This window comes from Mastomys coucha, unplaced genomic scaffold (genome assembly GCF_008632895.1).
Source record: "Mastomys coucha isolate ucsf_1 unplaced genomic scaffold, UCSF_Mcou_1 pScaffold22, whole genome shotgun sequence".
Lineage (NCBI taxonomy): Eukaryota > Metazoa > Chordata > Mammalia > Rodentia > Muridae > Mastomys > Mastomys coucha.
In genome coordinates, this window is record NW_022196905.1 from 114855230 (window position 1) to 114878998 (window position 23769).

Genomic DNA, 23769 nt, shown 5'->3' on the forward strand with positions numbered 1-23769 from the left:
AAAAAAAAAAAAAAAAAAAAATCCCTGATGCCTTGAGGCTTCCTGACCCTTCACAGAGGTTGTCAGTGTGGCCCATCCCTTCTCTGCCATTCACCAGGAGTGAAGAGAAGTGCCTGGTCCGAAGTGGCCTTGTGCAGCTCATGGACCGACTCTGCAGTTTGAGCAGCCAGACAGAGTCCAGCTCCAGTGAGAAGCAGACCAAGAAGCAGAAGGTGGCCACCATGGCCTGGGCTGCCTTCCAGGTGTTGGCTAACCGCTGTGTGGAGTGGGAGAAAGAGGAAGGTGAGCAGCCTTCTACTTCCTTCTCCTCCCCATGGGTGTGAGGGTGTGTGTGTGTGTGGGGGGGGTCTTTGTTAACTCCTCCCTATGGGTGTGAGGGTGTGTGTGTGTGGGGGGGTCTTTGTTAACTCCTCCCCATGGATGTGAGGAGGGTCTTTAACAAAGACCCCCCCCACACACACTACTAATCAGGTGGCCTCTGCAGGCTGATGAGTTCATGAGACTGCGTAGGTGTTGTTCTGTAAAAACTCACAGCTACCCTGAGGTTCCAGACAACACATTTCCATAGAAATGTTCCTATGGCACTAACAGTCTCCATGTAATATTTCTGTGAAATAATTGTGCCTTTGTATTTTAAAGAGGATATTTTCAAATTCTATTTTCAGTGGGCAATCCAAATTTAAAAGTTAGCTAAAGGACTCGAGTTGACTCAGTGGCTAAGAGTACTTATTGCTCTTGCAGAGCACCTGTGTTTCATTCCCAGCACCCACAGTTTGGCTCACTATATATGTAACTCCAGTTCAAGGGGACATGAAAGCCTCTTCTCCTCTCCAGGGCACCAGGCAGGCACATGACACACATGACACACACACACACACACACACACACACACACACACATGCAGGGGAGACCGTCATATATTTAATTTTGTCATTTTTATTTAATTTTATTTGATTTTTTGAGATAGGATCTCTCTGTGTGGCCCTGGCTATGCTAGAACTCATTCTGTGGACCAGGCTGGCCTTGAACTCAGACATCCACCTACCTGTGCCTCCCGAGTGCTGCTACATTTAATTTTTTTTTTACTTAACTAAATAGTAGTTTTCTTCAGTGTTCATAGTCTGTGAACATACTTTGCTTTTGTTTTTGTTCATTTTTAGTGAGCATCTCACTACATAGTCTGGCTGTCCTGTAATTCACTACATAGACCAAATTATCCTTGAACTCATAGAGATCCACCTGCTTCTGCCTCTTGAGTGCTGGGATTAATCATGTGTGCCACCATGCTATAATATTTGTTAGAAATATTTATGTGTGTGTATGCATATATGTGATTTTTATTCATTTGTGTATATATGTGTGGATGTGGGTACACTGTAGAAGCCAGAGGGCAGCTTGTGAGAGTTAGCTCTTTCCTTTCTTTATGTGGGTTCCAGAGATAGAACTCAGGTTGTTGTGCTTGCCTGTCAGTGTGATTACCCAGTAAGCCAATTTTGCAAACCCACAATTTATATTCTAATGTCTAAAGAGCCTGTCATACTGTCTTAGTCAGGGTTTTTATTTTTGCACAATCATTATGACCAAGAAGCAAGTTGGGGAGGAAAGGGTTTATTCAGCTTACTTCCATATTGCTGTTTATCACTAAAGGAAGTCAGGACTGGAACTCAAGCAGGTCAGGAAGCAGGATCTGATGCAGAGACCATGGAGAGATGTTCTTTACTGGCTTGCTTCCCCTGACTTGCTCAGCCTGCTCTCTTATAGAATCCAAGACTTCCAGCAGAGGGATGGCACCACCCACAAGGAGCCCTACCCCCTTGATCACTAATTGAGAAAATGCCCCACAGCTGGATCTCATGGAAGCACTTCCCCAACTGAAGCTCCCTTCTCTGTGATAACTCCAGCCTGTGTCAAGTTGTCACACAAAACCAGCCAGTACACATACTATAAAATAGATAGAAGAGGAGTTAAGCCATTGTTCCTTTAAGAACTGTGGGCTGGGGGTTAGAAAGTTGACTCTGTAGTTAAAAGTGCTTGCTGCTCTTTCAGAGGACAAAGTGCAGTTCCCAGCACCCATATTGGCAACTCACAACCACTGTAACTCCAGCTTCGGTGGATCTCTTCTGGCCTGTTTAGCATCTGCACACACATGTGCACACATGCAGGCACACACATAAATTAAAATAATAAAATACATGTTTTTTAAAAATTACTGTGTTGCCAGGCGGTGGTGTCGCACGCCTTTAATCCCAGCCCTTGGGAGGCAGAGGCAGGTGGATTTCTGAGTTCGAGGCCAGCCTGGTCTTCAAAGTGAGTTCCAGGACAGCCAGGGCTACACAGAGAAACCCTGTCTCGGGAAAAAAAAAATGACTGTGGTCTGACCCAAGTAAATTGGTGAAGAGAGAATGGTGGTGTGGTGGGAGCCAGGGCACAATGTGGTGCCCACTGTATGCTATGGAACAGACTGGCTGGGCTAGACATCCAGCAAAGCTCCTGGGGAGGGGATGAGGGGATGTGAGCAAGAGGACTGAAGATCTGAACACAACAGCATGTGTAGGTTCAGGTTCTGGACACACGTGGGAAATTCAATATGTGCTGTGGCCTTTACAAAGGATACTTAGGAAGTGAAACTAGGGTGAACATGGAAATTCGTGTTATTCCTCTATTATATATAAGGTAATTGTGATTCATTCTCAGGAGAAGACCTCCTCTTAGCACTGTTTATGTGTAGATGATAAATTTGTCTCATGAGACTGACTGGTTAGTGGAACATTGAACAAGATAAAATGTGTCCCTAGGATGCTTTAATGCAGGGATGCTGAGAGGGAGGCATCACCATGCCACAAGCTGGCATGCTTGCCCAGGTACTCACTGCCCTTCCTTTCCTCTCCTCAACTCTGAAGGTGGCTCCACAGAGGCTGTGCACTCAGGGCTGGCCCGGCAGGTGTCCAGTCTCCTCACCAACCACCTCGCCCGAGCCACTGAGTGCTGTGGCAATCAGGCTGCTGGGAACGATGCCCTGCAGGATGTCCTGAGCCTTCTCAATGACCTCTCCAGGTATGGAAGGCCATGCAGAGCTGGAGAGCAACCTCTTTTCCCCCAGTGTTTGGAATAACTTTTGCTTATGTTGGTTTTTGGAATATCTAAGTTTGTAGACTTTTTAACACACTGGTGCTTCAAGAAGAATTGTAGAGAATAAAGTCACTGAAAGAGTCTGTAGTCTGAAAATGTAAAGATTATCTAGAGGAGCAATGCACTGCTGTTTGCACTTGATGGCATCAGCTGCTGGCCTCGCAAGCATTCCACTTATACTCGAATTCAAACCCAAATGTCAGCTACCTACCTTGGAGTGGGGTAGAGAATCAGTCAGGCTGCTGTGTGGAATATATGTGATGTGCACAGAACCCCAGCCAGGCTCCATTTTCAGCACTACACACTCAGAGCCAGTCAGGACCTGTAATTACTTTGTTCTTTTGCACTATATCTTTAAACAGGAATGATTCTCTGTGGGCTTAATTACCCCATATTCCCATGTCATGTACACGACAATGTGTTCTTTGGCTTTTGCTTGCTCAGTAGGTTTGACTGTGGCAGGTCCCCCATGTTGGGAGTCTTAGAACTGTGTGGCAGCTTTACTCTTAGCACTCACAGGCATGGAATTGCAAAGCTCCTAGTTTGGAGTTCTAGTTTTTGTGCTCTTTGAAACACTATGAACATGTGAGCTTGAGCTGCTACCAGAGGGCAGAGAAGATGAGGAAACCATCCTTCTCAGGTATTACCGGCCAGTTTCATGAGCACTTATTAAATACTTGCTCCAGATCATCCTTCCCTGCACACAAGAGTGTTAAGTCCATGTCTCACTCCTGAGGTCTCAGCTCGATGTTTGTCCAGCTTCACCTAGAGAACACTTAGTTCTGATGTCTGCAGTGACCTCAACACAGCACACTTTTCTTCCCCATCTTTCAGGAGCCACATAGGGAAAGCCATCTTGAGCCAGCCAGCCTGTGTTTCTAAGCTCCTCTCTCTACTGCTGGACCAGCGTCCATCCCCAAAGCTGGTGCTGATCATTCTTCAATTGTGCCGGGCTGCTCTGCCTTTGATGAGCGTAGAGGACTGTGGAAATGTAGAGCTCCCACCCTGGAGCTACTCCGTCCCCTCCCTGAACAGTGAGCAGGAGGACCCCAGTGACCCTGCTTCCAAGATCGCCTCTCTGCTCTTAGCCAAGCTGGCAGACTATGTGGTCCCAGGTGAGGAGTGCCTGTCCATCAGGATGGTCTGGGAGTTCAGTCCTGCTTGTGGCCAGGCCCCAGTTGTGCCTGTGTGGTGTTCTGTGATAAAGGAGAGATGGGAAAGGGAGGGGAGCCCCACAAATCGTTCTGCAATGTTTCTGAATGGGCCTTGATTTTTCCTTTCAGGATGTCAGACGGTTCTCTCTCCAACTGCTTCTGAACCTGACACTACATTGACAAAAACCAGTCCTAAGAATTCTTTAAAAGGAGATAAAGATCCTGGAGAAGAGAGTGAAGCAGTGGATGGCAAGCTTTCCATATTTATCCACAAGCGGGAAGACCAGTCCTCCCATGAGGTCCTCCAGCCATTGCTGAGGTGACTGCAATGACTATGATAGCTGCATGACATCAGAGGCCACTGTGTCACAGGCACTGTGATAACCCTGTGCTGTGGTAACTGCCTCAGTTCTCCTGACAACCCAAGTAGGCACACATGGAGTCTGCCACTCCTAACTGCAGGCCTGGGCCTCTAGAACCCCAATGTGAGCCAGCAGAGGGCTCAAGCGTGTGGTGAGCCTCTTGTGTCTCGTGGGGTCCACAGTGATTCTCACTGTGAGAAGGACAGTCAGTGCTTCAGGTATTAACACTCTGCAGCCCTCTGCAAATTTAGCCATGTCACTTTCTCCTTACAAGGAGGTGGGGAGGCCTGCTGTATAGCCAACGGGCACTTAGATGGCAGACCAATTTCTTCATACAGTGATCTGTGAACTCATCCTCGTGGGGTGGGTCCCTTGTTTGTCGCAATGGCATATAAAGGCAGGTCTCATCTGAGCATGGTCACGGTAAGTGTTCAGGCACAAGCCACTGCAGCACTGATATATTGACACTCATTCTGAGGAGAGGGCACTTGATTATTAGGATCTCAAGCCAGGCCTTCCCTGCTGGCCTTACAAGCTGCTGTTGAACCTCCTGACAGACTGGTGTAGTGTTCAAAGGGCCTCCTGTATGCCGGAGCCCTAGCAATAGCTGCTGCCCTCAGGGGTTTCTCTGTGTAGCAGCCTTGGCTGTCCTGGAACTCACTCTAGAGACCAGGCCGGCCTCAAACTCAGAGATCCACCAGCTTCTGCCTCCTGAGTGCTAATGTCAGAATTCTTACAAACAGACTTCATGGGGCTGGAGAGATGGCTCAGCAGTTAAGAGCACTGGCTGTTCTTCCAAAGAACCATGGTTCAGTTCCCAGCACCCTCACAGCTCACAGCTCACAACTGTCTGTAACTCCAGTTCTAAGGGATCTAACACCCTCACACATACATACATGCATGCAGGCAAAACACCAATGCACACTAAAATAAATAAACCAAAATCATTTAAGAAAACAACAGATTTTGTTTTGGGTCCTAAAATGTCTATAATTATGAAAAAAGTTTTTTTTTTTTTTTTTTTTTTTTTTTTAAAGGGAGAGTCTATGGATTTTAAAAGCTACTTTTAGATGGCTCAGCAATAAAACTCATTGCCACTAAGCCTGGTGACTTTGAGTTTTCAGAACCTATGTGGTAAAAAGAGAGAACTGACTCCTATAAGTTGTCCTCAGATGTCTACATCCACGCTTTAGTGCATGCATGCATGCGCACACCAAAGCCAGTTTTAGTGCTAAACGGGGCCATACTTAGTTACTGGGGGACACAGGCCTCTTGTCTCATTCCCCTGCCTTCCTTCTTGCAGTAGCTCAGAAGGACGGCCCTTTCGACTTGGCACTGGTGCCAACATGGAAAAAGTTGTGAAGATGGATCGAGACATGACCAAGGTAACTACACAGAGGAAATTGACACAAGCGCCTTTGCCACACTTTGGGACTTCCAGAAGAAGTCAGGGGGTTTTGTTTTGTTCTTATTTTTAAGAAATTGCTTTTTAAAAAATGGATTCAGTTGGATTTGTTAGCATGGCCTGTAGTCCCAGTTGAAGCTCAACTTGAGACTAGCCTGAGCAATATAAACAAGATAAGTTAGATATCAACTCAGATTTACTACATAGCCCAGAATGATTTCCATATTCTGATCCCACTCCGTCTGCTTCCCATGAGCTGGGATTACAGATGTATGCCTGGTGTATGCAGTGCTGGGGATTGATCCCAAGCCTTATACATGCTCGGTAAGCACTCTACCAACTGAGCTACATTCCTCAAAAAAAGAACTCTTTTTTTTTTTTTTTTTAAGATTTACTTATTTTATTTATGCGTAGACTGTAGCTGTCTTCAGACACACCAGAAGAGGGTATCAGACCTTTTTACAAATGGTCGTGAGCCACCATGTGGTTGCTGGGATTTGAACTCAGGACCTCTGGAAGAGCAGTCAGTGCTCTTAACTGCTGAGCCATCTCTCCAGCCCCCAAAGAACTCTTATTTAGATTCAACGTACAATTTTTTCTTAGCCCTTTAAAGAAAGGTTTATAAAGAAAGGTTCTTAAAATAGTTTGGAAATTGAAAGGGTGAAAGGCTGCTATGAAAGTAACACTCAAGAATTACCAGGGCTAAGGGTGTGGCTCTGTTGGCAGAGTGCTTGCCCTGGGGTTAATCCCCAGCACTTTGTAAACCAGGAGTGTAATATGCACCCATGATCCCCTTGCTCGAGAGGTTAAGGAGGTAAGAGGATCAGAAGTCAAGGTTTTCCATCACTGGCTCTCAAGTCTGAAACTAACCTGGCATACATGAGACTCTTAAAAAACAGACAAAAGGAATTATAGACAGAAGATCATAAAGATATAAAATATGTTCATATTCACAACTTGTTAAGGAATAAAAGCAACAATGATGAACAATTTTTAAACCTGCATTTTAAATCATGTATTGTTATGAGAGGTGGTAATACTCATTAGTATCAAGCGTGGGTGAATGCACATCTCGAAATCCAGGGGTGAGACACACAGCAGAGGTGTGCACCTTTTATTTCAGTACTCAGGAGGCAGATGCAGGTGATCTCAGAGGTCTTGGCTAGCCAGGGCTACAGAGTGAGGTCACAGCATGCTCTTTGGAATTATGTGAAAACCAAACAGAACATAATCTATGTATCTAAAAATAAGGGATAGCTAAAGACATGAACACACTTGAATAATGAGATGCCAGGCATCTAGAAGCAAAGTCTAAACAGTTCAGCAGATTGTGATCTGTGTGTAGAGTAGGACACTTGTAATCACAGAAGTTGCCATTTACAAGGATGAGCTACAGGATTCAGAGTGTATGGAACTTGTAACGTGTGCATGTTTTGTGTTGTTTGTGGTGATGGGGAAGAGATCTGAGAGAGTCTGAACTGGGAAGAATGAATGAGCAGTGCAGGTGTCTTCAACCCAACCCCAGGGTGGCTGCTGTGAAGTGATCACAGAAGAGGCCTCAGCCGCCCTCAGGAAAGCAACCAAGTGGGCACAGTCGGGCCTCATTGTCAGTGTCGGGCCACCAGTGGAACCCATCAATCCAGAGACTGTGAGTGGGCTGTCCACAGGTGATAAGAAGAAAACTGCCCAAACCTCCATCTGCCGAGAAAGGAACTCTGAACTGGCCAGGTGAGTCTCTCGGGGTGCTCCCCTGGTGGTGCTCCCCTAGTGGTGCTCCCCTAGTGGTGCTCCCAAACACACTGCAGAATGGTTTATTAGTAGGGTTTGAATCTATACCCTTGACCTGCTGAAAATAAGAAGAAGGTGCAAGAACTACTCAGTGTTGTAGAAGCTGCTCCCAAAGCACTACCTGGGACTGCTCCAGGGGAGAGCCACAGAGGCAGTGCTGAGGCCGAATGGGAGCAGCCTTCTGATATCAGTGAGCTGCTATCTCATAGTGTTTCCTTCCCCAGTCTCTTACCCAGGGGTAGAGTCAAGGGGAGTGTTCTTTGGAAGGAGCTTGTGGTGTTGTGTACCTACAGGTAGTAACAGCTGCAGCCTGTGACTTTCTTTGATCCCCAAGGTTTCTGTGCTAAGAAACTTGGGGTCCATTGCTACAGGGTGTGTTAGTCAGCTCGGGTATGTGATTTAGCTCTGGTGTGGAGGTTCAGGATACTGTATCATCCCAGTTCTTTGCTGTATCATACCATAACAGATCCTGTGTATGAGCAGTGTTTACGTGTCTGTATGGGAGCACAGGAGAGTTGGAGAAGCCAACTTGGGCTTTTATACAGCCCTCCTGAAACTAGCCCTTACCAAGCCAAGTCCCCAGTGATCCACAGACCTCCAGCCTCCAATAGGTCTCACTGCCTCCCATTAGCGCCACCCTAGGATCACACTTGAATTACTCTAGACCCTTGAGAGACAAGTGATACTTAGATCATAGCATAACATAGCATAGATATGTCACACACCACAAAAAAAAAAAAAAAAAAAAAAAAAAAAAATTCAAGAAGTGGATTCTTCCTGGGGTTCATTTTGCTTGTCATTTGTCAGTCAGCAAGTTCTGTTTGTTATGTTTAAGTCCTTCATCATGTGTAAGTAGGAAGTCTTTCCATCCTACATTAACTCTGAAACCACTTTTCTGTAACCCTCCCCCTAATATCCCCTCTACACACACACACAGAAGGTTTCTCTGTGTAGCCCTGGCTAGCCTGAAATTCAATCTGTACACCAGGCTTGCCTCGAAGATCCACCTGTCTCTACCTCCCCAAGTGTGCTGGTATTATAGGTGTGTGCCACCATGCCCAGCCTTTTTCTGTAATTTTAACCATCACTGAACATTGAAAGGTTTCTGTGTTCACACTTGCAGAACTGACCCTGTGCGACCCTTCATCAGTGGGCATGTGGCAAACAGCATGGCTGCAGAAGTGATCGCCTTGCTTCACAGCCTGCTAATGGCTCCAGAATCTAATGCTGCTCAAATATGGACCACAACGGCAGAAAAGGTTAGCGTGGGGCTGCTGCTCAGTCCCGGGAGCAAGAATGAAGTAGCATTATGGTCATGCATAGACAGGCTCATCCAGGAGGGAGCATTCCCAAATTAGTCAGACACAGCTACACTCCTGGAGACTGCCCTGCTCTGCTCAGTCTGACTTTGCAAAGTCAGGACCATATTTTGGAGAGACATGGCAGCCCTTGTTTCTTTTTGTTTGCCTTGACTGGTACTGACATTATGATGTTTTTTGGTGTTTGTTTGTTTGTTTTTTTGTTTCTTTGAGACAGGGTTTCTCTATGTAGCCCTGGCTGTCCTCGAACTCAGAAATCCACCTGCCTATGCCTCCCAAGTGCTGGAACTAAAGGCATGTGCCACTACCGCCCGGCTATGATGTTTTATATTCTTGATTTATTGGCCATGGTCAGTCTGTTGGCAGTCCTAGGGCGGCCTCCTCTTGCACTGATCTGTCACACAGTGGTCTACGTGCCTGAACCTCAGCTCTATAACCAATTCCCCTTTCCATGGCCACTCTTCAGGCCAGAGCCCGAAGCATGCCCTGGAGCTGAAAACTGGAATGCAGACAGTGGGGATGGTTTCCCTCAGGTGAATGACTGCATGATTTTAGTTGGTTGGTAATACAGTGATAGCTTCTCCCATATTATAAAATTGTATATTCCTAGTTCTGTCTGGTAGAACATCCCTGGCTACACCTGGTAGTTTTTGTCTCTTCTATACCCAGAGTTTCTGTGACAGCTGGGCTCCAGGTACTGTTAGTCATGTCATTAGTCTTAGGACCAGTAGCCAGTAGCCAATACTTTAACTTCCAATGCCTGCCCACCCCCTCTTTCTGAGATTTATTTTATCTTATGTGTGACTGTTTTGCCTACATATCTGTATGTATACCACTTGCATACCTGATGCTTATGGAAGTCAGAAGAGATTGTCAGACCCTCTGGAATTAGAGTTACAGATGATTGTGTGCCACGGGCTGGACCAGCCTTGGTCCCTTAGCCTGGAAAGAATCAGGGGTACCAGTAATCAGGTGAACAAGGTGTTGGCGAGTGACACACAGACACAGACAAAAGGGAGTGTAATTTCTCAAAGTAAGCATCAGGCTTTTATAGTCATTACAGAAGACAAAAGGAAGTTAGATAATACACCTATCAAGGTAATTAACAAGAACCAGGAAGCAGCCATATCAAAGTCAGCCCCAAGTAAAGTCAGGTAGATCTTAGCAGCCAGGTGTGAATGGATAACCCCCCACCAGCCAGCCCTAGGTACACTATGCTAATCTTTCGGGCTGTCAGAAGTAAGCACCAGGGGGTCCCATTCTTGCAGCTCCTGGGAATGACTTCCGGCTGTAATTTTAAGCATTTGTGACAGATTTCCATTTGCCAGGGGAACCAGGGAAATACTTTACATATTTCCCTCTAATATGTAAAGTAGTCTCAATTTACTTTGTTGTCAGTAAACTTTAATGCCTGATCCAACAAAAGTATTAGTCAAATTATTTCTTGGGGGCACCTCTATGCCTAGTAATAAAGGAAGCACTCAAGACCCTCCATCAATATCACAAAAACAAATCTGGACCACTTCCATGCCAAAGAATTCCAGGAGACCAGTTTCCTTGAAACTTTTTTCTTTTTCTTTTTTTTTGTTTTGTTTTGTTGTGTTTGTTTGAGACAGGGTTTCTCTGTGTAGCCCTGGCTGTCCTGGAACTCACTCTGTAGACCAGGCTGACCTGGAACTCAGAAATTCACCTGCCTCTGCCTCCCAAGTGCTGGGATTAAAGGCGTGCACCACCACCGCCTGGCTCCTTGAAACTTTTTGCCTCTGTACTGTGGCCAAGCTTTTTGACTTGTCACTGGAGTGTGTGTAGCCATTGTGAACCACCATGTGGGTGCTGGGAATCAAATCCAGATCTTCTGTGAGAGCGGCAACTGCTGTTAGTGACTGAACCATCTCTCCAGGCCCTACCATCCTCCTCCTTACACACAGGTTCTGTCTCGAGCATTGATGTACATTCCACAACTAGGGAAGTATGCAGAAAGCATCCTGGAAAACGGGAGCAGCAGTGGCAGAAAACTCGCCAAACTTCAGAGGATTGCACGCCAGGCAGTTGCCGCACTCTGTGCACTTGGAGGCTTTAAAGAGACAATCAAGATAGGCTCCGAGGTCCAGGTAACCCACTGCTGCTTTCCCCAGGCAGTGCTATTGCCCTCCCCCAAATACTCACCGCAGTTAACCAGTACTCGTAGACTACCATTTACCCAGAAGGGCAGCAAGCCTTGTTCCTCCAAACTAAGGAATAAAACTCAAAACTTCCTGAATTTCTATGGACATCATTCTGTACATTGCTCAAATGCTAAGGCAATGCTCTCTGATATTATCTATGGCACTCATGTCCTAGGGTATCATTAGTGCTGAAAGCTTGAGATGATAACATGTTGAGAGGTTGTGGGCTTGTGATTTTTTTTTTTCAAAGATTTACTTTTATTTTATGTATGTGAGCACAGTGTCGATCTCTTCTGACAAGACCAGAAGAGGGCGTCGGATCCCATACAGATGGCTGTGAGCCACCATGTGGTTGCTGGGAATTGAAGTCAGGACCTCTGGAAGAGCAGACAGTGCTCTTAACCTCTGAGCCATCTCTCCAGCCCCTGGACTTGTGATCTCCATCATGTCTTTAGCTTGGCTCCACATCAGAATCAGTGATTACTATAGCTCTGACATGACAGCTGCAAAGCCTTCCCTCTTGTCCCCTTAGATAGCTGTGCTCACTTGACCCTGGCAGGCAGTACTAATAATCTCTGTCACCAGGTTTTAGGTAGAGGAATATTGGGAAGCATCGGAGTTGTGGCTTCTATCAATGAACAGGAAGGTATAGCTACTGTCAGATTCCCTCCTGTAGACTGCCGAAGGACGTCACAAGCTGCAGATACGCTGACTATTCCTTTGTCTAGACTTTGTGTTCCGAGGTCAGAGGTAAGGCAATGCTTGCCTGCTTTGTTGAGTACCTGTGTAGATGCTGATTGTTGCGTTGGGCGGGCAAAGTCAGCAGAGATGTGAGGGGCTTCACTTTCAACTGGGATACCGGCTGTAATGGATTTCACAGGAACATGGGTAGGACATTTTTCATGTAGATGTTAGCTGGGAATATTCCACAGTATGTGATATTTTTGGTTGCTTTGATCTGTTTTTGCTTTTCTGTGGTGGTTTTAATCACACACTGATAATGCCTTTGTTTCCTGTGCCTTTGCCTTGGCCTGCCCTTGTGCCGCAGGCATTGCCTCTTCATAAGCTGTCCATTACTGAGAAGGTAGTCCAAGCAGTCCAGTCCATGCTGCTCCCTCAGGAAGGAAGCCTCTCCATCCACACCTCTCTTCCTGCAACAGGAGATGGCTCAGCACCTGTCATGGCAGTTGTCCGGCTTCTGGCTGAAATTAGAACCAGGTAAGTTGGCCTGAAGCTCACGTCAGCTAAGTAACAGGCACCGTGGACACGTGACACCTACCGCAGCTTGTGTTCCTAGTTCCAGCACCTCTGATTGCATCCCTAAGGAGCTGGGAAGGCTGAGCTGCTCACCTGGGAGAACCAGCTGCTCCATACCGTGCAGGCTCACACTTGCTGTGCAATGGCTGCTCTGCTGAAAGTACCTGATTCATAGCAGGAATCACATGGCCACTTTTTCAAATGACTCAGTTCTGTCACTTTCCAACCTAGTGACAGGAAAATGAGAAAATACTCTCAGGGCAGTGTCAGAGAGATGTCTGCCTACAAATACATTCACTCTCCACTAAACAAGAGGGACAGGCTTCTCCTACGGAAACTTTTCAGATGTATGCTGACTTACATGAAAGATGTAGATTTTCTGTCTCTGGGTCCACCCTTCTGCAGCTCTCTCATTGCTCACAAGGCACGGTGAGGCAGAGCTTCAACAGCTGCTCACTCAGTACTTTGTGTCTCTTAGTAGAAACAGCATTGCAGCAGTGACTGGGCAAAAGGCTTCCTAGACATCTCATGCTGTCTGTGAGGAGTGGTTACAGAGCCATCCTCAAATTCAAAACCTGCGACTGCTTGCATCCTTGTAATGGAATGGCACAGCACAGGGGTGGAGCCCACAAGTCCTCCAGTCCTGTCAGATATCTCTGGGTTTCTGAGCTTCCTTGTGCAGTGCTGATGCTATGGAAGGATTGCAGTGCCAGCAGCGTTGTTTGGGGACAGTGACCAGCAGGGAATATCCATATACAATTAATATCAGAGAAGCTTTTTCCAAATATTTTCAGTTTGGATGGTCAGATACATAGGTCCAGACCCCCATGGGATATAGAGGGCCAACTATATATTTCAAAGCCAGTCTGCTATGAAAAAAATAAGAAGTATAAATGACAAATTTGAATGGAGTGTTTTCACAGTTGTTATCTTAATGAATGAACATTGATGACTCTGAAAAATTGTGAATCTTTTAACATTAAGAGCATGCCTGGTCATGGCACAGCTTTTAGAAGACAGCCTATTTTGTGAAGAGTTCATACAGCAGTGTCCAGCAGCTGTGGAAGTTCTGAACCTTGTAGCCCAGGAGTGCAGTGCAGGTGAGTACCAGTGCGCCACCGTGCATCATCTCATGGCATTGTCCACATTCATCACACCCTGAACTGAAACAGTGCTCCTCACAGCTGCCCCACACAGGGCCTTCAGCCTCTGCTTCCCAGGAAAGCACTGCTCTTGAGTGAGGACCTGGGCCATGCCCGAGTGCTTTTCTACATTCACATGAATTCACTGATGGCTGTGCATTCTGACTGCAGACATCTGGGTTCTGAGTGCAGGCTTTGTATTGGCATCCTTCTTCAGGAGAGCCTGCATTTAAGAAGTTCATAGATTTGTTTGTTTGTTTTTGCTTTTTAGTCTTACTATGTAACTGCAGCAGGCCTGAAACTTTTGATTTAGACCAGGATGGCCTCATACTCAGATCCATCTGCCTAAATGCTAGGATTAAAGGCAGCACTATATGCCCAGCCAATATTAATATTTAAAATGAGTTTAGATTTTAAATGTAATGGCCTTCACCTGGCAATGAGTGGGGGATGCCAGCAATCCCATAACTTTGGAGTTTGGGGCAGGAGGATCAGAACTTCCAGGCCAGCTAGAGCTAAATTGTGAGTTTTAGGCCAGCCTTAGCTATACACAAAGGCCCTATTTTAAAAAAATAAAATAGGAGAGTAGGGCTTAGTTTTTCAGATAAGAATCATAAGCATCATTTGCTAAGTGTTTGTCTTGTGCCTGAGGCTTATGTACTTGATTTGCTTAAGTTACACAATCTCATCTTCAAAACCCTTGCAAGCCTAGGTGCTCCCAGTACTTTAGGATTGGGGTTGGAGGCCATGGGGAATACAGGTCCAGGCTTGTTAACCAGCAAGCTTGGCTGTTGAGCTTTGTGAGAAGACAGATGGCTCAGGGTATTTCCTTTTGTGTCAGGAAGGATGTACGTGGTCTCTGTGTGCAATGGCATCGTTTTAGTGCCACTCCTGGAAGCTGTTCCATGATTTACTATGTCCCTCCTCAGGAGAGCGGCTTGCAGTTGTAGAGGTGCAGTGTGAGAGGCTCAGGATGCTCTACCGGGACTGCGCTCGCCCCCCTCCACCTCCGTTGCAGGCTGACCGGAGACAGGTGAGACATTGATGTCTCCCTACAGGCTGTGACTCTGCTACTGAAGAAAGGCAGGCAGAGGGGTATGACATTGGGAAGAGTACGTGGGGCTGCCTGTAGCTCTGAGTGGAGTGCCTGTCTAGAAGGAACATGTGCAGCCCTTTGGGTGTCTAAGAATACTGAGTTGACATTCTGAATGTTGAAACATTATACTATGCAGCAGAATTTATTAACATCTTTGAAGTCTTAATAAATAAAAAGACAGCTTTAAGGAAAAGTTAGAGAACTAGAGAGATGGTAAAGTGTTTGCCATGCAAACTTGAAAACCTGAGTTTGGCTTTCCAGCACCAGGCATGGAGATATGTCCCTGTAATCCCAGTGCTGGGGTATCAGAAACAGAAGTACCCCTGGGGCTCCCTGGACAGCAAGTGTAGCCGAATCAATGAAAGACTCTCTCTCAAAAACGAAGTGAACTGTAGTTGGGGGAGAGACCTGAGGCTTGCATGTGGATGTATGTAAAACACACAAAACTAAAAATGTGATGTATTTGTATTAGACTGTAATACTCTAATAATCAGAGTGTGACTAAGTAATAGCAAATGTGAAAAAAAATGCTACATTTTATGTTTGTAGGAGCTTTTTTCACAATACTCAGAAGTGAAAACTGCCATCAACTATTGAATGAATTAGCAAAATAAGATAATATCCAAGCCATAAGTCATGACATAACCATATACAGGCCTCCCACACAGTCTCACAGGTTTCCAGATTCCATTTATAGTATAGAAAGCCCACAGAAGAAGTATCAGGTTGGTGTAATGGGCTAGAGGAGGAGAGAAGTGAGTGAGAGGCTGGACCTGGCTTCTGCTGAGTGTGTGGTTGCTTACGGCAAAGGGAACAAACGCTCTAGACCAGAATGTGGGGATGGCTGCTCAACTCCACAAGCATACCAAAAGGCATGGGTGTGTACCTCAACATGGCAGATTGTATGTTACCAAAAGCTCAAATGACAGATTGTGTGTTGTGAGAGGCATGCAAACAAATTGGTGCACATAAATAAATCCTGTACCAATATCACTTGACATCTAGCAATCTTTGGTTGCCCTGGTGAACACACATTGAAGTGTGGTTTAAAAGGCAAGTGGTTTCTTCTGTCCATGGTGTTTGTGTGTTGCAGCCAGCTTTTTCTTCTCAGCAGAAGGCAAGTCCCATCAACAGCAGTATCCACTACACGCTGTGCACACTAACTCTCAAGGCTACACTGTCAGGCCTGTGACCTGATGATGTCCTGGCAGCCATATCCTTTCGTGGCTGCAGTTCTTTGTGTAGGATGTATTAGAATTGGTGAGTGGAGAGAAACTGTTTCATGGGAAAGCCTGACACTTGAGCGATAAAGCATGAGGAGGCAGACAGCCAACCTAATAAAAATGCTGTCACCCATCTGAGCATGTCCACGGAGTGCAGCTCTTCCTTAAGCACTGAACTAAGATTGGCACGTGTGAGGATAAGCATGACGAGATTAGAATGATGGCTAAAGACAAAGCCAAAGAGCAGCTTCGGGAGCCTGAGGAGGAGCCATGGGAAGGCAAGCGGGAAGATGAGCAGCTGTGGCTCAGGGCTCACCTCGATGGGACTGGCACAAAGAAGGGATTGTCTTCTTTTTTCCTTTTATTCTTTTTTGGTTTTGTTTTTTTTACTGCTCTACCCGAGGTCCTGAGTTCAAATCCCAGCAACCACATGTTGGCTTACAACCATCTGTAATGAGATCGGATGCCCTTTTCTGGTGTGTCTGAAGACAGCTACAGTGTACTTGTATACAATAAAAAAAATTAATCTAAAAACAAACAAACAACAACAAAAAACATAAAGCATTCATGCTAAGTGTGGTGGCATACACCTTTAATCCTGAGTACTCAGGAGGCAGAGGCAGGCTGATCTCTGAGTTCGAGGTTAGCCTAGTCTGCAGAATGAGTTCCAGGACAGCCAGGGCTATTCCTGTCTCTAAAAACCAAAAGTAAAGTCATAAAGCTTCTCTTAAGATTTATTTTTACTTTTTGTGTCTGGATGTCTCGCCTGCCGTGTGCATGAGGCGTCTGAGAGCAGAAGAGCTACCAGTGCTCTCAGCCTCTGAGCCGTCTCTGTAGCCCAGAAGACAGACTTACATAATGTGTAATGGCAGTACACAGAGATAGTGTCAGTGAATGGGAGGCCGTGTGCAGCAGGTATAAGACTCTGGGGTCTGTTCTCAGCATTATAGCAAAAAATGCAAAAGAGAAAAGAGAACCCAAATTTTGATTATACTAGATAGAAATTATTTTCTTCTCTGAGAGAGTAATGAGATTTATCTGCTTTGTTGAGTAGAATCCTCCCTCCTGTCCCCAATTGCAGCCCAAAGAGATTACCTGGAGCCCTTCTCGAGTGTTCCCTCCAGTTCGTGCCTGCATGTTCTCATCTCACCTTACCTCTGTCACCTTCCTGGCTGACCCCAGCGCTGGAGGAGGTCTTCCCCGGGGCACGTTCATCTATGCCACCTCCCCCCTGCCAGTTCAGGTGAGAAGGTGCATGTCAACCTGCCTCTTCCCATACCTCTGACTGGAAAGAAACGGCAGGTGCTAGGCCTGGCCACATGTTCCCTCTGATGTCAATCTCTGCTGCTGTCTCCTCAGGCCCCATCTTTCTACTGGGAAATTGAGATTGTTTCCTATGGAGACACAGACGATGACACTGGGCCAATCGTCTCATTTGGCTTTGCTACAGAAGCTGAGAAGCGTGATGGGGCATGGACCAATCCAGTAGGCACTTGCCTCTTCCACAAGTAAGGAAAAGTGCTGCCTTTAATCCCAGCATTAAGGAGGCAACCAATCTTTGTGAGTTTTTGAGGGCCACCTGATCTGTTAGTAAGTTCCAGGCCAGCCAGGGCTACATAGTAATACCCTTTCATAAAAATGGGTCAGTATTCCAGAGAAAGTGACTTTCCATGGGTGTTTATGGGTATTCAGGGAACCAAAGTGAGGTTGTGTGATTGAGTAAGTTCAGACAGAAAGTGTTATTTCCTCTCTGGATGCTTATGTTCCTCCCCGTGGTTCTTCCTAGTAGTCCTGCAACAAGAAACTTGTCTTTCTTCTTTCTCAGTCCTTTCTGAATCCACATACCATCATGCTGTTCTGTGGACTGGAGTCTGCTGGGCTATTGTAATCCTAAAGGAGCAGCAGGGTAGCCTCGAGCCAAGTGTGGACAGTGCTAGTTGGAAGTCTGTTAGTGTTTGGGAAAGCATTACTCTTGACTGTGGGGATTCCTACCTTGCCTGCCCCTTCCTTCTCTCACTCCTTCCCCCCACAAGTCTCAGCCTTGACTCTCTTGTTCTCTTCCCAGCAATGGCCGAGCTGTACACTACAATGGCTCCAGTCTGCTACAGTGGAAGAGCGTCCGCTTAGATGTCACACTCTCTCCTGGTCAGTGCAGTGGGGCCTTCTTACTCTGCATGCTTCTGTGGGTGCCAGCCTTGGACCTAGATGGTTTAAAGTTAAATAAGCGTAGCAGTTGGAAATGGGTCACTTGTCATTGAGTAAAGAGTAAACACCTGCACTTCTCATCTGATTCTTTTTTTTTTTTTGGTTTTTCGAGACAGGGTTTCTCTGTGTAGCCCTGGCTGTCCTGGAACTCACTCTGGAGACCAGGCTGGCCTCGAACTCAGAAATTCGCCTGCCTCTGCCTCCCAAGTGCTGGGATTAAAGGCGTGCTCCACTACTGCCCGGCGTCATCTGATTCTTACACCACAGCTCTCATAGTCTGAAGCAGTTTCCTTAGAGCCTCTATCTTGTAACTCAGGGGACAGAGTTGAAGATTAGAAGGTCACCTTATAGTAAACTGGGAAAATGTGTGTATCCTTCCCTGTCTCTGCTGTAGGTGATGTGGCAGGAATCGGCTGGGAAAGGACTGAGGGGACTCCACCTCCTCCAGGCCAGCCAGCCAAAGGTCGGGTGTACTTCACATACTGTGGGCAGCGCCTCACACCATACCTAGAAGATGTCTCTGGTGGGATGTGGCCTGTGGTTCACATTCAGAAAAAGGCAAGTCACATCGATAAGAGAGAGGAACAAATTCTTTTCAGAAATATGTCCCTTCCCCAAAAGGGAAAAAGGCTTGTGTATAACTGTTCCCTGCACAGGGAGCCAGGGTAAGTGTGCTTCCTTCCCTGGGGGACCCTACAGGCTTGGATCTCCTGATGCTGTGACCAGAGCTTAGTATGCACTTGCTCTGACCTCCCCTTAGCCATCCTTCCTTAACAAGGGAAGGAACACTACTGAGATGTCTGAAAATAGCTTGTGAGAGCAACCCTCTGAGTCATGGAAAACGGCAGATGCTTGGAGAGTTCTCTGGGGAAGACTCAGATTCAGCACTCCTCTCCCCTCAGCACCTAACACATGCTCGCTCACACACACACACACACACACACACACACACACACACACACACACACACACGAGGCTTCTGTTGAGTTTGCAGGAGCACCTAGGAAAGCCTGCTGCTCTGTACAGCATTATTACTGGTGACGTGCTGCAGCCCCTAATCTTCATCCACTTTGCAGTCCGTAGCCAGATGCCCATCCTCATGAACTCAGCATGTTCAAAGTGAGCTGCTTCTCTGGCTTTCCTGTCTCGGGAAAAGGCATTTCTCTCCTTGTCCCATGCTTTCATCCACTCAACACATGTTTACCCAGTGTCTGTGTGTGAGCACCATGTTAAACTTAGGCAGAGAACAAGGTGTTGATGCTGTCTCTGTCATGCTGTAATCAATTGGAGCAATTAGACATTAATCAGATAATCACAGGAACATGTGGATGTAATCACAAAGTAATAAATCCTCAGAGTGAGAATCTAGTCTCTAAGTGCCAAGCATATCCCTGCCCTCTGAAGACATGGTATGTAAGCTATGCCTGGAGCTCTTCCCATTGTCTTAGTGGGAAGAGTGGGAAGTGTCACAGGCGGAGAGAGGAGCAGCATGTGCAGTGGCCAAGGGCGGTGGTGCAGCCTTGTAATCCAGTTCTTGAGAGCCAAGTCAAGGATGATGGAGCTTGAGAGATGCTCCTCTAGCTAACTCTAGTCCCAAGGAATTTAACACTTTCTCCTGGCACCTCTAGGCACCAGCCACACATGTGGGGCACAGCATACATATGGGCAAAATTCTCATACACATAAGATAAATAAGTAAAAGAAGATGATTGTTGAGAGTCTGAGGCTAGCCTGATAGCAAAACTCTGTTGACCAGGAGAGGGAAAGGTGTTAGAGACAGTGAGTGGCAAGTAACCTGAGCATGTGTGAAGGGAGGGCCTGAGGAGGCAGACAGCTGAGCAGCTTCAGGCACAGCTCACGTGCCTGCTCCAGGGCCTGCTTTTCCTGCCTGCCCACTGAAGTGTACTTCGTTGTTTATAAATCAAAAAGAAAGAATGAAAATCTAAATAATCCTAAACCCTTTATTTGCTCTTTCTAGAACACAAAAACTCGAGCCAATTTTGGCTCCCGCCCATTTTCGTATGCTGAAGGACAGGCCCATCGTAATGCTGCCGACCTGTGCACTGACCTGGCAGAGGAGATCAGCGCTAACTTTGAGGCCTTGCCATTTGCCATGGCATCTGACAGTGACAATGATGCTGGCACCAGTATTGCATCAGACCCGGGCACTCATGGGCCACCATGCAGGATTGCAGCAGTGGCCACAGCCCAGCAGCGTAAGCCACATCATCCCCCTCCCCCTGCTGCCAGTGCTATTGGGAGTGCTGTGAATTCCACAGGACCTCTTAGCTTTGGTATCCTCAGTGCAGGGAGGCTGTCTCATATAGAAAGACACAGGAGAGTTCCTGCTACACTAAACGTGTAGATGTAGGAAGTATAGTGCAGGAAGCTAAAAGCCTAGGCTTTTACTTTACAGGGTTACTCATTTTAAATAATTTTTGTTAAAAATCCCTTTAAACTGAGGTCATCAAGTAATAATAAAATGGTAGAATTAGGGACATGGGTAGAGAGCCATGTGCTCCAGTGTGTCCTAATCATTTAAAATCTTATAACTAGCTCGGATGCTTTAGGCTTACGATCCCAGGCATTGGCATGGCTGAAGCAGGAAGATAACGAGTTCAAGGCCTGTGTGGGCCACAGAATGTTCAAGGCCAGCCCCATTTCAACATTTAGATAGATAGACCAAGGGATACATAGAAATGTAGCTAGATACACGGATCATAGATGCACAGATAGATAGGTGGGTAGATACATACATACATGCATGCATACATACACACACACACAGACACATAGATATCTATATAGATGAATAGATATATACATAGACAGACATACAGAGGGTGGGGACATATCTCAGTGGTAGAAGCCATACCTAGAGTGGACAAAATTCTATCCCTTACCTTGTGAAAGAAGAGAGAAAGGAATGAAAAGTCTGGTGTGTTTTGTTACAGAATATGACAGTGACACCTCCTGCCATTATAAAGTAGAGCTCAGCTATGAGAATTTTATCACCTCTGGCCCAGACCCCCACCCACCTCCCATTGCAGATGATGAGAGTGATGATGATGACGATGATGACATCCCTCAGGTAAGACCCACAGCCTGGCTTATCACTGGGCAGCACTTAGCTCCCTGGGGATTCAGGACAAGGCTGTGTCCTTGTGTGAGGAGTTATCTCGACTCTCTGAACTGCCCATGAGTAACCATGTCTACTAGGCTGAGCTGCCAAGGTCCATGCATTAAAAGGTGAAGGACCTTGATGGTAGCTCAGCAGGAAACCCAAGCTGTAGTGAGAATGCTTCTGTGACTTGGAGACAGGGAGGAGCACGCTGGGAGGAATGGGGGAAGGAAAGGCCATGAGGGCACCTAAGGGTCTGTGCTTAGGCCAGGCTTGAACACGGGAGGTCCTTTCGGTAGAGCCACAAGTGCCTGCATGAAGCTCTTCCTCAGCTCACAAGCTTCCTTTCCATATAGGAGGACCACTACGCCCTGCTGGTGAAAGCATGGGAGACCAAGGTTTTCCCTACCATCCGAAGACGCTTCCGCAATGAAGCTGAGCGAAAGTCAGGCCTGGACCAGATCAAGGGTGCTTTACAACTAGGTCTGCTGTGTTTTGTTCTCCTGAAGAGTCACTGAGAGGCCGGAGGGATGAGTGAGATACAGTTCAGGGAGGAGAGACGCTCCTCAGATGAGATGTCTGGCTTGATGGGTCTTACCCCTGTATGTCACTGAACTCAGGGTCGTTTGCCTTCCTGAACTCCCCACTACTTTCCAGTTTGTTTTGTTTCCAAGTTCGTGGACATGTCTTTACTTGGCTTAGTATCATTAATACAATAGTGTCATTTTTGCTGTTAAGTATAAAACTGTATCTTCTTCCTATGCGAAGAAACAAAGCAGCTGGATATAGTGGTGCAGCGTAATACCAGACAGGAGGGTGTCAAGTTCAAGACCATCCTGGGCCTCATAGTGACCCTGCCTTAAAAATGAAACAAGCAAGCAAAGGCCCTGCAGGACATTAGTGGATTAGAAGGTGCTCAGCACCACTCTGTGCCTCTCTCAGCAGTGTTTGTTGTAGCACAAAGATGGCAAGACAGAAACAAACACTACTCTCACACTCTTCTGCCTCCAAATTTGCTGTTGTTTGTTCTTCAGAGTTAGCTCAAGTTAAACAGCACCACAGACCTTGTCCTTGTTAGCAAGCGTCCTGTCCTTAGGAACTCCGCTCCTCCCACCCTGTTGCTGCCCTGGCAGCACTGACTCGGGTGCTTTCAGCCTTTGGCTCCCTGGGAAGGACAGACTTGAGGCCCTAGAAGTGGCACAGTTAGTATTTAAACAGGGTACAAGCTGTCCTCCCAGCAAGGGCACACAACACCCTGCATGCTCCGTGGGTCTGGCGATTGTGTTCCCTGAGGCGTTATTTGGTGTGCTGTGTTTGCAGGCATGGTGGACATCGCCCGGCAGACAGTTGAGTTTCTCTATGAGGAGAATGGTGGCATCCCCAGAGACCTTTATCTTCCCACCATTGAGGACATTAAAGACGAAGCAAACAAGTTCACAATTGACAAAGTTCGAAAAGGTTTTGCTTTTGCTTCCTCCTTCCTCTTTGTGTGACATTGCCTTTGAAAGGAGCAGCTGCTGGCTCCCCCAGGGCACTCTTACTTTGAGTGACTGACCTCTTCCAGGCTCAAGTGTCCTGGTGGACCTTGAGAAGGCATGTGTGCAGTCTCTCCCATATGCCCAGAGCCCACTGGCATAAGCAGCTGTCAGGGCTGAGGTAGAGGGAAGAACTGAGGGCTTCAGATAGGCTTCCCCGCATGGGCACTCTCTTGTCTTACAAGCACTTGAGAGATGGGTAACATGATCCATTCCAAGTTAACCTTGCTACACAGACGCCCTTTTAGAATGGACATGTGCTTTTCCCTAACATAGCCCATTACTTTGAAGAAACAACAGAAGAGAACACACACAAAGAATCTTAAGCCATTCATTTTAAAAGTAATCTTTACAAAACTGCATCATAGCTGAGGATAGGGCAGTGGGTCAACAGATAAGGGTACTGGCTGCTCTTGTAGAGGACCTGAATCTGCTTCCCAGACCCTCATGGCAGCTCCAGGAGTTCTGACACTGTCTTTTAGTCTCTGGGCTCCTAGATATGTGGCATACATACACAAACACACAGTGGTTACATAAATAGAAATACAGAAAAATTTTAATGCCAGGTATGGTGGCCCACACCTTTAATCACAGTACTCAGGAGGCAGAAGCAGGCAGGTCTCTGAGTTCCAGGCTAGCTTGGTCTACATAGTGAGTTCTAGAACAGTCAGGGCTACACATTTTGTTTTGTTAGATTCTGTCATGGGTCCCCCACTCACAAAGAATCAGGAGGGAGATGGCTGCAAATTACAAGAGGTTTATTATTGCCAGTATACTGGGTTCGTCCTGCATTCAGAGAAGGATGACCAGGAACAAAAGCACACACACTTTTTATACCTTTCAGTACATAGGTTTACAGCATGAGTTG

General features: G+C 46.5%; 1 protein-coding gene across 1 annotated transcript in view; it reads left to right on the forward strand.

Annotated features, from left to right (window-relative positions):
* The window catches only part of Hectd4 (HECT domain E3 ubiquitin protein ligase 4), a 160857-nt gene that overhangs the window by 100566 nt on the left and 36522 nt on the right, over positions 1-23769 (forward strand). The window contains 20 exon segments of the mRNA XM_031391135.1: positions 98-282; positions 2901-3054; positions 3964-4244; positions 4413-4602; positions 5949-6030; positions 7576-7778; positions 8962-9097; positions 11086-11268; positions 11908-12072; positions 12371-12540; positions 13564-13679; positions 14651-14754; positions 17122-17283; positions 17400-17548; positions 18106-18185; positions 18640-18803; positions 20224-20461; positions 21200-21336; positions 21723-21849; positions 22687-22824. Of these exon segments, the coding sequence (XP_031246995.1) occupies positions 98-282; positions 2901-3054; positions 3964-4244; positions 4413-4602; positions 5949-6030; positions 7576-7778; positions 8962-9097; positions 11086-11268; positions 11908-12072; positions 12371-12540; positions 13564-13679; positions 14651-14754; positions 17122-17283; positions 17400-17548; positions 18106-18185; positions 18640-18803; positions 20224-20461; positions 21200-21336; positions 21723-21849; positions 22687-22824 (3164 nt within the window).